Source organism: Cyprinodon tularosa, unplaced genomic scaffold (assembly GCF_016077235.1).
Source record: "Cyprinodon tularosa strain WSP-4 unplaced genomic scaffold, ASM1607723v1 ctg92, whole genome shotgun sequence".
Taxonomy (NCBI): domain Eukaryota; kingdom Metazoa; phylum Chordata; class Actinopteri; order Cyprinodontiformes; family Cyprinodontidae; genus Cyprinodon; species Cyprinodon tularosa.
This window is the reverse complement of record NW_024039696.1, coordinates 211,988-228,336: the sequence shown is the minus strand read 5'-3', so window position 1 is coordinate 228,336 and position 16,349 is coordinate 211,988. Positions and strand designations below refer to the sequence as shown.

Genomic DNA, 16,349 nt, shown 5'->3' with positions numbered 1-16,349 from the left:
GGACCATTTGCATAGATAAAGGGTGATGGTTTCACAATGCTTAGAGCTAGACATCTGAAATATTATATGTTTGTTATCCACAACACAACCAACAAGTGTGGTGAGCTGGAGAGGTCAACCATAAATTATACCCAAAATATAGAATATTGAAATTTGCATAATTTTATGTGACAGAAAAAAATATAATTTTGGACATGTTTTAAGCTACATAGTTTCTGTATATATCCTGGAGCTAGAGGATCTTAGCTTTTAGGTGTGATACATCAAAAGCAGGTGGGATTTCTAAAATTATATTACTGGACATAGCATAATGGAATTTGGGTATGCAATTCCTTTGTGCACAAGCTATAAAAAGGTGAAAGCTTAGCAGTTAAAGGGGGGGAAATAATTTTATTCACAGTTATGTGAACACCATTTAGCTACTTTACTTTAATCACCGTTGGAAAAATAACAAAATATAATAATAAAGAGGAGACAGCTGTAGGTACACAGGGTCAGTAAATAAATTCTGGTCCAGTTCCTCATGTTGGCAGAAAGGAGCTTCAGCCGAACAGCCTAAATTATGCATGCACTGTTTCTCTCCTGCCATACCTCTGGCCCACACAGAAGCAAAAAGCTTGACAAAACAAATCAAATTGTGAGAATAAAAAAAAAAGGGAAATAAAAAATGTATGATTTACTTTTTCTTTGAGGACCGAATTATCACAATCACAAAGAAAACTTCCATGCATGGAATATTTAAAAAACTGCACCTGTCATCCTTTTGATAACCAATGTCCAATATTTGCATTTTAATCTTTTAAACAACCCGTTTGATTTTAAGAACACATCAATAGATTTTTTTTTGGTCTGGCATATAAACTAATTATAATTTGATGCTTGACACAAGTATAAATTTGTCTCCTAGTAGTATGATTAATAATCAGAGAAGAAAGTGAAACCTTCTCTGAAAGGTCAGCCGCATGCTCTGCATTAAACACAGAGTCGTTCAGGTCCTACTTTGGCTGCAGCAGTCATTTAAAGCCTACTGATGAGCCAATCAGATATTCATGTTGCTTTTTAACAGCTTTGTTTCAAAAATTATATACTTTTTTGTCTGATTCTGATTTTCCTTCCAAAGCTATAAATATCATAATGTGTTTCTAGGCAACGTCAAACCATGTATGTAAAAGAAGAGCCACTCTTAAAGTGGGTTTAACAAGTTCAAAGAAAAGACTGATTTTTAGCTGACATTTTTACCTGCCTTTAGATTTTAATTGTACCCTTCGCCATAATCATTAGCAAACCTATCGCTACTGTTAATATAACTTCATTTCTTAAGCAACACGATTGGAAATTAAAAGACTATTTTAATACTCATTTTTCCAGAGGTTAGAAAAACTGTTAGCCTTTTCTATACATAATTCTTTGCTTGCCAAGCTTTTCCTTTCATACTTCTGAGGAAACATAGGTTTTATAATATTTTTTTAGCAGAATGTCCTATAAGTATATAATATTGCACCACCACAGCAGCCTTTTGTTCTGCCAACTTTTAAATGGGAACAGAAGAAGCTAGCGATGTTATGAGATGAGCCGAGGAGTGTGTCAAGTCATGCAGGGGGGCGTTTACCCGAAGCATGTTTCAAGGCGTGATTCTTTTAGAGGAGGGGCCAAAACTGATGACGTCCGAGGCCTCGCTACCGTGATACCACGTGATCGCTCCGGGAAGAGGTTCAGAAAGCGCAAGAATTTTGACAGGCATTTAACATCCTTAGTATTCAGCCAATATGTGGGAGTTTGTAGGAAAGTTGGTGTCAGCTGGATAGAGTTTGGATAGCTTCTAAGAATAGATTGGTTGGAAAACAACCAATCTAGTTGCATAAAACTATTTTGGCTAGAATAAACAATGTAATGATCAAAATCTGAGCAAGCCACTGGACACAGTTAGTGTTAACACATTGTTAAGTAGTATATTCTCCATTGAACAGCTGATCATGTAAGTGGTGTCATTTGTAAGATAAAGACTCCCTCTCTTAAAGGGTGACAAGTTTCTGGTGTTGTTTTAGTTCTTTCAATGTTTTTACTCTAGATATTACTTTCACCTATATATATCCAAATATAAAATGAAAAGCTGCTAATAAAAAGAAAATACATTACTGATGTGGATAAAACTCTTGCAAGTAGGTTTTATCAATCTTCAAAACAAAAAATTGTGTTGTAATAAATCATTTTCACACTGACTTGGTTGAACATCTACCTTCATGTTGACCAAATTCCCTTAATTGTGTATAATTATACAGCTTACTTTTTTGCTATGTAAGTATTATTACCTTTGAGCTTTTCATGTTATTCTAGTGTTGACATATACCGCCGTGGACTCAACAAAGTACAGAATTTCTTCCATTTCTTGAGTATAATCCTCCCAGTTTAACATAATAGGAGATTGAGGAAGTCATAAACCACATTTTTATGACAGATAAATGAGAATGTTACCATTTTATAGCCATCACTATCAAATGTAAATACAAACACTGACCTTATTCAACCATACACTGGAAAAAATCTTCTTAAAATAAGTGTATTTGTTCTTGAATTGAGAGGGAAAGCGAGACACTTTGCAAATGGAAGAAGATGATTTACTTTTAAAATAAGAAAAAACAATGTTATTGTCTTATGTCAAGTGCATAAATCTTATTTTGAGAGTAAAAATACTCATTCCACTGGCAAATAATCTTATTTACCTGCTAAAATTAGGGGCAAATACACTTATTTACATTTTTTTTCTTATTTTTTCTAGATTGTTTTTTGAAGTGTAAATAGTTCGGTGGGGATAAACACTCCGAACGACCTCTGACTGCAGCAATTTTGCAGTCCAACTTTTCTTAAGTTTTCTTATCACTGATTCTATCATTCCTTTCTTATATTTTCACCTCATCATTTGAACTCTAAATGTTTTTTTTCTATTTAGTTGTTTTGCTGAATTATTGAATGAACTTTATGCCACTGTAATTTACTCGTCTGTTTTTTTTTCCTATCAAGCTTCTTTGTTTATGTAAAACACTTTGTGCTTTATAAATAAACTTGCTTATACCTGTATCAACTAAAAGTCCATTAAGAAAAGAGCTCTTGGCAAGACTGCTTGTTTGGAAAATATTTTGCATGATTTCAGATAATACAACAAAAAAAATGAGACCAAAATACTTTTAGGTAAGATATAAGATTGTAAGACTTGGTTAGACTGACATTTTTTGCAATGTGGAGTTCTGCACTTAAATGTTTCTGATGTGTAAAACAATCCTGGACTTTGGCAGCATACCTGACATCTAAAATCATCTAACATCAAAAGTTTTAGAAAACTAACAAGTTTTTTTTTTTTTTTTACTAAAAGTTTTAATCTGAGGTTTTTGCCAGACATAAAAAAAGCTTTAAATCATGTTCAGAAAATATGTTTTCTTGTAAATCAGTGCCAGGGTGAACTGTGTATGCATGAGTGGACTGAGCGACCTGAAAACAGCATCAGATGTTGGGGTGTGTGACCTCTCTTAATGAGATGCTAACAGATGTTTCTGGTTGGACTGTGTCCACATGGCAGCAGGAGAGGCTTCCAAAGACCCAATCACTTTGAAACCTCTACATCAATGTCTGTTGTCACCTTCACATTTACATAATACAGGGTGTTTTTAAAGGAGGTTGTACTTCTGAGGGTTGAGCGGTCAGTGATTTCTATGAAAGACTGGGCGATGCAGTAACTTCACCCTCTATCTGAATTTAAACTGTTTGCAGAGTTTTATTTTTAACAGTGAAACACTTAATTTTGTGCTACATTTAGGGGAAAAATCCTAATTTTCCACAAGTGCAGACCTGCAGTTTTGTCTGTGATGTCGCCTTCTATTCGTATCTACCGTCTGATATAAAAACAACAGACAGAAACACATCTTTTATTTATGAATCGCTCATTTAAGAAGCATAAGTGACATTTTATTTAATACTCTTGTTGTTCTTCAGCAAATAGCTGAGCATGTCTCATGGCAAGTCAGGTTATGTAGGAATACTAACTCAAAGTGTAATTTTAAAGTACTTTATGAGATAAGGGAAGAAAAAAAAAAATAAACATCTACCACAGGAGATTTGTATTTTTTATAGGGTTGAAACAATTAATCGGATTAATGCTGATTAATCGATTATTGAAAGAATCGTCAACTAATTTAGTAACTGGAAAATAGAGACTCTAAAACAGGCCTTAATCTGATAGAGCAACCCACTTAGAGCAGTAGTTATACCAAAATTGTAAAAACTAATTTGTAAACAGTTTGCATTTAAGATAAAAAAAACTTTTTCATCTTTTCATACGCTCTATCCAGAATTCCTCAAGTGAAAAAGTTTTAGTTTCACCTGGTTTCATTTCTTAAAAAGTCTTCTTTAAGGAAACTTTGGCTCTCCAATTATCAATCGATTAATAGAAAAAATGATCTGCAGATTGATCGATGTGCAGAATTTGCAGCCCTAATATTTTTTTTTTACCAACAATGTGCCATTTCAAGTTTTAGGTTTTAAAATGAAGATAAAAAGAGAATAAACACTTTTAATGGGTTGCTTAAATGTTTTTTGAAAATTATATTTGAAAACCAACATTATTTCCACGTAAAAAAAAAAGATTATGATAAATAAATTATTTGTCAATTTATTTTTTTAATTAAAAATAAAAATCTATAAGAGCCACAAACAATACATGACCTTTTATCGAAATACGATAATTCCAATAAATATATTGGGAAAAATTGGGGAAAAACATACGTTTACCCACTTAAAAAAAAAAAAAATATATATATATATATATATATATATATATATATATATATATATATATATATATATATATATATATATATATATATATATATATATATATATATATTATTATATTATATATATATATATATATATAATTCTCTGAAAGTTACAGTCAGATTATTGATCCAATTATTATTGGGAAATTCTATGTAATTAGTCAGTAGAGAAAATGCTTAGCCATGCATTTTTTATGACATCTAGTGTTAAATTAGCTAGCTCTTTGTCTTTTTAAGTGACAAAGGGCCATAGCTGAGTTTCTAAAGAGCCACTTGGGTTCCGGAGCCACAGGTTGCAGACCCCTGTTCCTCCATTACCTACTTCCTTGTATACATTCCTTTTTTTTTCTCCTTTTGTCCATTCTTCCTTCCACATATAGTCACTTATTCCATATTTAAAGTCACAATTTCATACTGCATTTTGAATTTCAAAAGGAACAAAAAAGGACTAGAAACTCTGGAAAGTTAAGTCTGATTTTGCTCTCTTGTTTTTGCTCTTTCTGTTGGATTTTTTATTGTCTGTTCCTCCGGCTAATGATAGCTTCTCCGAATGATGACAATGCCAGCAGAGTTCCCTCCTGCCTCTATTCTGGTTTCTATCCTCAATTCATAAACTATAGCCAGGGAAACAATATCTGTCACTCTGAGTGACGGAGCGGTCCGAAAAGACGGTGTTACAAATGAAAGATATCAGCAACAATTCATCACTTCATCATCACTCTCGCACAAAAAGACCTTCTTTGTTAGAAATTCATGGGTAGCACTAATGTGTTATCAAGGGGGAAGGAAAAGTAGGAGAAAGACGTCGATCTGGACACACATAGATAATTCCCAAATCAGACATTTATGCTAAACTGACCAGTGGATCAGGTTCCTAATTAGGTCCAAATGAACAATTAGCTGATTGGGTTTAAAAAAGAGCTGTCAGTCAGATGACAAGAGAGCAGGGATGAGCAGAGATAAAAGCAGGGAAGAGAAAGAGACAAAAATACCTGGATGACAGTCCCTCTGGATAGGTAGACACAAGGATAACACATCAACTAAAGAATTTGTGTTTCTTTTTCACACCTTCATGTGTGAGAGCGCATCTTTGTGTCTCTGCACACAAAACACACACGCCGTTGAAGGAAGCGCAACATGACCATTATTGCCTTTTAAGTTTGCAAGCAGAAAAAGAGTGCATTCGGCTTCTGATTTACTTATACTTAAGCAAAGTGGTTGAGGAACATTGACTCAGTGTGACCTTGTTTGCAGGGAGGAGCTGATGATGGAGGACCTTTCCATTAGCAGACATTGGCTGTGTCCAAATCTCCACCCTAATCATTGTGGTTATGCCATTTTAAATGAGTATACAAATGTCTACAAGATGAAAAAGTAGTGGACTCGAAATTTCCCACAATGCATCTTGAAAAGTAGTGATCATCCATGGTCAGTCGACAAGCAGATATATACCGGAATGCACTGTGAGGAGAGCTCTCCTTACAACGCATTATGGGATGTGCTGCTAATAATTGTCTACATAATTGGACTTTATTGATCTCACACTGGGGAAATTTACCTCTGCATATAAGCCGTCACCTTGGGGAGCAGTGGGCTGCCATTTTGCAGCACCCAGGGAGCAGTGTGGGGTTAAGGGTCTTGCTCAGGGACCCAGAGTGCAGGCTATGGGGATCGAACCGAATACTTGCAACTTTCTCAGAGCAAAAGTGCCCTACTCTAACCACTAGGCCAACTTTTTTTTATCCAGTAGACATTCGGACACTAATCTAAAAATGGCGTAACCACTATATAGTGCCCTATATATTGATCAGGGCGGACACTCGGACACAACCAGTGAGTGAGTGAACATACGTCAGAACATGTGGTAAGAGCACATGCTCGGATTTCATAAATGCAACACGTCCTATTCAGACTGAATGTAGCATATAGATATAAAACCTATAATTCTTTATAAGCAAAATAATAATAATCTGACAATCTATTGTTTTTTATCATAGCAGGGTTAGATAGCTTAGCAGTAACACAGATGTGTATTTACCAGATTATCATTCTGAGTGTTGTAAAAAACATGAAAAAAGTAGATCTATGTAATAATGCTGCAGATCTACATGTTTATTGTTAAAAGTAAATGTTTTATTTACTGACCAATTTGGAACCAGACAATTTTATTTTGCTTAAAATAAAAATATGTGTGAAATCCTGGGGTCTGTTTTTTGCCTCTGAATCTCTCTTAGATGTTCTGCTTTAGCCTCCTCATTTCACAGAACAGTTGCCTATAATAGATCCGCAAACTTGTACTTTTTTTTTTATCATTACTTTATCTTTCTAATATTTTTCCCGATAAGTTTAAGCATAATTCCTTTCCAAGTATGGTCATTTAATCAATTAGATTAAGCATTAGCTGCTTTAAAACTAGCAAAGATTTGTATAGTGACATGGATGTCAAAACAGCTTCAATGTTGTGTGTTTAAGCAAAGCTTTATGTAAAAAAATGTCATCCAAAGTGGGCAACAGCAAGAGTTTAAAGAAAAAGGTGTCAGTCTGCATGAGAGATGTGGAAAAATAAGCTAGAAAATAACTGGAAATCTACCATAAAAATAAATTTCCTAGCAGCAGGTATTTTTAACACAAAGATATCAGAGGACGTGCTTTTTAAAATTGTAGACACACACTGTTTCTCCTTTGACAGTCTCCCATTTTGTGTAGGCGGTGCCTATACAGTAAACCCCCATTGCAGCCATACATCTGCAAACTCACGTACAGAGATGAAAGAATGAATGTATGGAGGCCTAAAGGCTTGGGTGAGATCCAAATAAATCGTTGCAAACCAAGACAAACACTGATCTGTGCGTGACTCAGGGTCAGCCCACCTGTCAGTCTCCCTGTCCTTTCTCTGTCACCCTCTCACATGCAAATGTACACTTTTCCGCCTGATTCCCTCACATAGAGGGATCATTATCTTTGGCACTTTGCAGACACGCCGCCATGACGGGGTTATTATTGTGAAAGGGACGGCACTTAGCTCACTAGCCCTAATTAATAATGCAACCTCTATGTTTAGGTGTGGGTTCAATGCGTGCGCGGCAGCTCGCTCACCCTCCTTTGATGTAGTCCAGAAAGGTGACTTCAATGTCCACTAGGAATGACAGCAGCGTTACCTGGAAATGATAGGCTGACAGTCAGCGACTGATCCCTGACGGGACAAATAGAGCATTTCTCTAGAATTCAATAAGAACCCAGTTCCATTAAGCTGGATGAAAGAGGCTGCATGAAATGAGGCACAAAAAACGCATTTCAGATCTTTTAATCTCAGCTAAACGCACTGAAAAAAAGAAGCAGTTTAATTTCCTCCTTACCGTTCCAGAGTTTTTATAGTTTTTCTTCTTTCCTTTTTTCTTGGGATTCACCACCTAGAAAGGGAGGAGATCCGCGTGTTGAAAAATTTACTCAAGCAGGTGAGCAGGGTTAAAGTTAGATTTTCATTACTCATAAATTCAAATATAATTTTATTTTAAAGTACGAAATAAAAAAGGATATCTCTACTGCAAACTTTAATTATGGAACCTGCAGAAAAAATAGAGGCTGTAAAGAAGAAAGGAAGGAGCGCACACAAGGGAGGAGGAGAGACACAAGAAAGTAAGGAAGGACAGTGAAAAAGGGAAGAGAGGACAAGCAAGGATCCGAGGAAGTAAAGGAGGAAACATAAAAGCATAAAAAAGAGGAAGAAAGAATGAGACAAGGAAGGACATAAGGAGGCATATAGGCAAAATGAAGGAAAGAAGGGAAGGACATAGTAATAAAAGTTAAAGAAAACACTAATGTATTTATTCTATTTATTTCTATCACACATTCAGAGGTAAAAAGCATAATGTGTTTCACAGAAGCAGGTATTTAAATACAAAAAAAGCAAGAAAATGTCAAACATATCTAAGAACAGAACTTTACTGAATAATATCAACTAATTGGGCTATAATATGATAATAGTTTGTCACCTTCCCTCATTTTTCCCTGATCTGCTTCTTTTCCAGGGGCAAAATTTACCTGATTACTTACATCTGGTTCTCATGCTACTTTTTTTCTCCTCCAGTAGATAAAATTCTCTAACTATTCTCTCATCCTCTTTTATTTCCTTGCTGTTTTTTTGCATTGGTTTCATTTTAAATTGTAAAGACTTTGTTGTCCTTTTGTCTATATGTAAATTTTCTGAAGCCTCCATTCGGCTGCTCTGTGTCACCACAATTGGGCCCAACTACTATAAACGAGGGAGAAAAGAAGGAAGGACACAAGGAGGCATGGGAGGAAGAAGGAAGCATAAAAAACACAAATAAAGGAACGAAAGGAAGGATGAAGTCTGGGATAGAAGACGGACTTACACGTGGATGTATGGAAGGAAAGCAGGAAGGACATTAAGGATGAAGAAGTTTCTAAAATTGAATATAAAGCTTTCATTTTTAAAACTTGGGCATCTCAAAGTTGGGATCTCTATCCGATTTGCAAATGGCTATTTGAAGTCAAGATAAATTTGTAAACTATGCCATTTTTTACTTTTAAAAATGTTATATATTACTGCTTAATGAAGCCGATACAACACAGTTAATGAAAAAAATCAAAAACTACTTTCCAAGCGTGAGAGATCAACATTTTGATAGATGTTTTTCCTTGAAAACTTTTTAACTGGTAGCATCATGGAGCTGCCTTTGAGCACCATGTCACACATCCACTATTAATGTGAATTTACAACACAATCACACCTCAGATGCCTCCCAGAGAAATTAAAGTCAAGCTTTTAATATAGTTACTTTACTATTTTTTTTTTAAGATTATTTGGATGTTGGCCTCAACTAATGTCATCTCAAATAAATCTATCAGGAGTTCGTAAAACATTCAGGTGCTTCAGTAATGCAAAGGAGTCAGACAGAAGCAAAGATGAAACTCCTTTTGAATTCCAAACACTGAATCCTTGCTTCCTGGCCTCATTAAACCACACCAAGGTTAAACAGAAGGGGAGGGCATAGAGGAAACAACCAACGAAAATGTGGATTCTTTTATGCTTTTCTCCTTGGTTATCTTTGAGAAAGCACCCTAAAGCTGTGTGTGTCATTGGAGGTGAAACAGAATGTGGTTGTAAAACCAAAATAAACACTCTAAGTGTGTTTTTTCATGCAACTATCACCCTCATATTACACTGAGGGTGTCCCCTCTGTGCTTTCCTGTATCTTTCCTTTGCTATCCAGTGGAAGCTGACAACCTATTACTGTATTAGAGCATAAAAATAAAAAAAATAAATACAGCATTGATTTAATCTTTCAAGCATCCACTCTTTTGTCTATATTTAAAATAAGCAGCTAGATGATAAAATAAAGGATCAGCTTTGAAGAAATATGCTCCCCCCCCACTCACACTTACCTCATAAACATTAAACTGGCTCTGTCCCATTGAGAGCTCTCTGTAGCTTGTGCTGAACTCTCCAATAAAGTCATGGCTTTATTAAAAAGAGTAAACAAGAAAAACAGATGGTTATTCCTCTAAAAAACTCTGACTTTTATACACTCACTCGACTTCAATTAACTAATATTTTAAACATTTAGTTTTCTGGTCACACTTTAGATTTCTTTAAAAATCACTACTGTCTTTTAACCCTCTAAACAAGCAGCAAATATAAGCAAATGGATAATCACATCTGGTGTTCCTCAAGACTTAATTCTCAGCCCACTTTTATCTGATATCTACAAGGGAAGGCAAGGCAAGGCAAATTTATTTGTATAGCACAATTCAGTACAAATGCAAAGTGCTTTACATGATTCAAATACAGGAAAATAAAACAGAATCAAGGCAAGTAGGGAAAAATAAAAAATAAATAAAATCTACATGCTTCTTTTCGAATATATTAGAGCTTTGCATAATTATTTCCTACCTATGACTCACGTGAGTAAATAAATGATTGCAAGATAGTGATTTTATAACGTAATAACATAAATAAGTGGGCAATAATAGGCCGTAAAAAAAAATCTAATTTATTAATTTATTTATATTACATATATATTATATATTAATATAATATATATATTATATATTTATATTAGACATTAGACTGCTGAATGTTGTGTAAAATGTTTTTATTTATTTATTTTTATATATATATATATATATATATATATATATATATATATATATATATATATATATATATATATATATATATATATATATATATATATAAAAATAATAATAATAATAAAATTTATGTTAGAACTGTAAATAAAGAGTAATATATTTGTATTATTATTTTTTAAAGTATTTATTCATGTTTTTCAAGGCTGCACTTTAAAAAAATGAAATTGTCTGGCGCTTTTTTAATTAAAATTTGTTTTTGTTTACATTCATGTATACAAAATGACCAAATAAATCTGTCTAAGTCTAAGTTTATATACCTAAAATGTAGAAGTTTTTCAATGGTGGGGAAAAACAAATATCCCCTACTACACCCAAAACGCACCATCCACACAGTGAAACATAGCAGTGTGACTTTTCTTCACGAGGTTTAGGAAAGTAAACGATTTTCTTGAAAGTTTTTCATTTTAATTAATAAAAAAACATGTTTAAAATCATTGTCTTTCTCTCCAAAAGGGAGTTTCGTATAAATCACCACTACAACATATTGAGGTTTTTATGAATGGACAAAAATGCAAAAGAGCTGAGATACGGCAATGTGAACGTCAAACTTTTCTTAAATGTTTCTGTTTATAATTACCTGCCATCCCGGTCCCAGTCGTAAACTTCAACCTTGATTGTTCTGGTTGGAGAGAAGCAAAGTTAAAAATGAAAAATGTTTCTTAAAACTATACAAAGGGGTCAAAGGTGAAATTATTATTATTTTTTTTAGAAAGGAAGAGCCTTTCTGCTTTTTATCTTTAGTCCAAAATGTAATTTACCTGCCCTTATTTATCTTATATAATGCTCTCTTCTCACCTTGAAATGCATTCATTTCTCCATGTCATTATATCTTATAAGGAAATTAGAAAACAAAAATAAAGAGCAGCCTGAAAGGGTTTTTGATGCGTGATACTATCTCTCCATCTGCCAATATCTTTCACAGAGGGGATCTCTGACGAAAACAGAAGAATAACTCGTAGAGAAAGGAAAGGGGATGAGCAGAAGAATAAAAGTACAAGCATCAAATTATACCAGAAACAGCTTTCTGCACTCAGCCAGAGAAAATGATGAGCCCCTCTGTTAATTTAGTTTGTCATTTTGAGAGAAGACAGCAGAGACAGATCTCCTGTGCTCCACTGTAGAAGTCTGTAACTAGACAGGAATTTCCCGACTGGGTTCCGATCTTACATCTAAGCCATCCTCAAGTGATATCCAATTAGAATCTAACTGCACTTTTCCATTTTGTTCATCTTGTAGAATAAGGAGTGGAAATGTAGGTCCATCAGTGCATTAGGGAGAAAGAAAGATTTACAGTAAAGCAGGAGGATGGGCCTGACCAATACCGATAAATTAGACAGATGGTTAGAGTGCTGTCTGTGTTACCCTCTTTGTGCTTTTTATCTGTTTCTATGTGTGGCCAGGTCTCGTTAAAACTGTTTTTCCAAGGAAAGCATCTTAACATACGAAGCTTTGATGATGCAACATGGAGCTGTCAGCGAGTTCACTCATGGCCCCCCTGCACACAGGCATTGTGACCGAATGCGATTTTTGAAAAGAAAAGAAAGACAGTCCTTTGTTTTTCCAGCTGAGCTCGCCCTTATCTCTAGTCTCAGGCTGCAGACTGGTGTGCGCCGGTCCTCGTGCGCAGCGTATACAGCTCGCTGAGTCCCCCACTGATAAGACACAGAGCAACTCAGCTCCACCAGTAAGCTTATTTGACCGAACTTCAGATCAATTCCGCTGTCTGTTAGTTCAACTGAGATAAACCCTGTTGAGAGCTTCTTTGTGCCCTTTTCACCACTAAGCTGGGATCAATTTATTTGTTTTCTAACTTGATAGAGTTGAACTTTGCTTTATGTAACCTGGGAAGAACTTGCGTTGCAAAGAGGAAAACACAGCATTTATCTAAACCGGAAATGCAAAACAACACACTGCTTCTCCTCCCCCACATGTTGCTGTATATTACAGGTTAGCTGGCTGAAAAATGAAAGAAGTATTTATTTATTTACTACTACATTTCTAAAAGACAGGCTCTCACATCTTAGCCATACAGTAGGGTAGGTCTGCTGGTCTGCACTGCATCTGGACCGATTTATTCTAGAAAAGCTTCCTAATTAACTCATTTACAGGGATGATAATCCTCATATTGGTATGGTCACAAGAGGCGACAACCAAGGTAATTATTGTTTTAAAAAATGACAAAATAATTAAAACTATAACATAAAACATTTTTGTTAATTTAAATAAAAATTTAAACCTGAAAAAAAAAAACTTTAATAAGTGTTTAAAAAGTGTTAAAACTAACTGAATGTGTCTTTATCATAATGCATTAATGGGATGACGATTAACAGGTTGATGTTTTAGCATTTTTTTCACTGTAATGCATATATAAATCGAATTAAAAATATGAAGTCAAAACTACATAAGAATAAAAACTTATGAAAATGTATCATTGGTGGCAGCAGTTAACATTCACATCAGAAAATCAAGAGAACCAGAGAAAGTAGAAAAAGGATATAAATGGTAAGAAGAAGCATATCAGTCATTTTTTCATTGCTTTTAAATGTATTTAGGAAAATGTTTATGTATGTTTTCTGTTGGTCTTATCTGGACTTATTCTCTGTTTTTAACTGTTTTTCTTTACAAAATCCTTTAATGTTGAGAAGTACAAACTGTTTTTGAGGGAAGACAGCGCCAATTTATTCTTTGCAATAATAGAAAATAAGTTTATTCCGAATGTAAACTATATTTGACAAACTTTTAAAAATATCTTTAAAAGTATCTCAAATTAGTTTGGTAATGTGAAATATTTAACTGTCACAAAAATGACATAAATTAGTCATATGAAAGAAGCAACTAGTTTCTCTTACTTAATCACTTGATGCATGCCAAAAAAGAAGAGAACATGTGACAATGTTCTTTCTTTTTTAATAAACAGGCCTTAACAGACTATTTAGTTTTAGGTATAGAATAACAAAAATAAAATAATCAAATAAATAAATTTTATATAGCGAATAGTTTCATACTGGAAATTATAGAAAGGTTTTTATTAGAATAAATTAACAGTATTTAACAAAAAGCAGACATTGTTGATTACCATTCACTTGCTTTAGCATTTATTTAGTGACAAGGGATAAAGAGGCAACAGACAGGATATTTAAGTAAAGCTTTTGTAAGAAAATAGCTAATTGTTTAATCTTGCAGGCTTACAGTCAGAGCAGTGGTAAAAAAATATATATATCTCAATAGATGTCTTTTAGAGAAGTCCAGCAATATTTTAAGGTGGGGTTGTAATACATAACAAAAGATTAATTCATGTCCAAGGATTATGATGTGCTTCAATAGAAAAACAAGCTACATTTGCTGCAATCCCTACATTCCTTCAACATTTTAGGCCTGAAAGGTTGTATTTCCTACTTGTTAGGACTCTAACTCCTGGTTATCTTAACAATCTTTAACAATAAGAACCACTGTGGAGCTATTCTAACTCTTTATTTCCGATTTCCTGATTCCTGTTGCTCCTGGGCTAAACATGCAAAGGTCAACTATCCCTCTAGTTTCCACTGATCTATGAAGGCATCAGGGTAAATGGGGTGAATAAAAATGCATTAAGCAGCATATTTTTTCTTTTACTTTACAACTAAATTGCTAATCTGTATTGGTTTATCAAACAAAATCCCACTTATAGGAATTAAAGCTAGAAATTGAAATGTGACAGCATGAGAAAATGTTCAGCTGACGTGAATACTTGCGACAATAAGGTGTATCAATGTTTACCTGACATTGCTAAAAAGCTGTCACCTCCTCTGGATGTTTCACAGAGCCGACAGGGAAGCTCTCATCCTGCAGCCCAATGAGTTTCATCATCAGTTTGCCAAAGCAAATCAAAGCTAATCGCACCATTTAACTCTGTCGACACAACCAATAAATGGGATCTCTTTAGTTTGGACAAGGTCCAAACGACTAAATCACACAGCCAGAAAATACCATTAGCGCTTGCCAAAAAGACTGAGGAATCAATCTGAACGCTATTATGGAGATAAGAAGCAGGCATTTGGATTCTTATAGAGCGCCACACCAGTATGCTGCAGAGGTTGTATTTTCAGTCATTATTTCTGCCCCTGTGGTGAAAATGTTAGCAGTATTCCCTCTGTTGGTAATCCTCACCCAATGTAGACCATGCCTTTTCCACATGGTGGGGAACCATATTATTTACTCTCCTTGTTATCATCCTCGCAGTGAAACAGAAACAACAAATGATCATGATCAGCTCTGTCACATAATGACGGCTTCTATCATTTCAAAGTAATTCTATTAATAGCGCAAAAAGGGGCCTTTATGCGGCTATAATGTGGGGTGGTTTTTATAAACACACCAGTCTGAAGAGGCCATTAGCAGGACCCTGCAGCAGATCAATAAGGCTACTCAAGGTACATATTACCCTTAAGATTTTGTTTGTGTACTGTTCTAAAAAATATGTGATGGTGATGATGAAGATGCTCGAGGTAGTGGTGATCTAGTACCCATGATGCAGGGAGATTTACCTGTCGTAATCCCCATTGCAAAGAGCTCTGACAGGGATCTTAAAGGCTTGCCACACAGGGTTCAGCGTGTTCTTCACCACCTCAGTCTTGTGGCAGATGGTAAACCTGTAGAGAAATAAAGACAAGTAAAAGGTGGTAAACATGACCAGATATGACCAAAATTTGACAGTTTTTACCTTAATTGGCATGACTTACCAGCTGGATAATAACTAAACAACCCAAATCTAAGGCTGTGTCCGAATGTCCGCCCTAATCACTAAATAGGGCACTGTATAGTGGTTACATCCTTTTATATGAGTTTTACTATGTCTAGTGCAGGGATTGGCAACCCACACCACTCAAAGAGCCATATTGGACCAAAAAAACAGCAAATAAATCTGTCTGGGGCCACAAAAATATAAAAGTCTTCTAAATGCCTTGCATACACTTAAAGCCTGCAACACAGGTTGTACAGGGTGTATTATCCCACTATAGAAAATGACTATCTGGGCTTAAATGTACAATAAGCATTCATGATTAAATGTTTACCCCCTGAGCATATGTTAAATAGCAGCATAAAGGTGCGAGAGGAGCAGTGAACGCTCTCACTGCGTGGAATTCACTGCCCTTCACCTCACGATTTAAGTTTTGTTGCATTGATGAAATTATAGAAACACGATAAAGAAATCTTTCTATGGTGGATGTGTTTCTGTTGGGAGAAGTTGATTGAGTCATGAGGAACCAAGCAGGAACTGACATCCATCAGAGCAGAGCTCTGTCACCCTGAAATCCCACATCCTCCGTCACCAGCGTTCCTTGGTGAGATTTATATTTTTGGGATTTGGGG

The 16,349-nt window shown here is 34.9% G+C and overlaps 1 protein-coding gene across 1 annotated transcript in view; it reads right to left on the bottom strand.

Moving 5' to 3' along the window:
- LOC119776258 (copine-8) overlaps positions 1-16,349 on the bottom strand; it is a 118,760-nt gene that overhangs the window by 25,431 nt on the left and 76,980 nt on the right. Inside the window, exons 9-13 of the mRNA XM_038274571.1 lie at positions 15,524-15,628; positions 11,578-11,619; positions 10,233-10,308; positions 8,183-8,236; positions 7,923-7,984 (exon numbers count right to left, since the gene is read on the bottom strand). Coding sequence (XP_038130499.1) covers positions 7,923-7,984; positions 8,183-8,236; positions 10,233-10,308; positions 11,578-11,619; positions 15,524-15,628 — 339 coding nt within the window. The remainder of the gene's footprint in view (positions 1-7,922; positions 7,985-8,182; positions 8,237-10,232; positions 10,309-11,577; positions 11,620-15,523; positions 15,629-16,349) is intronic.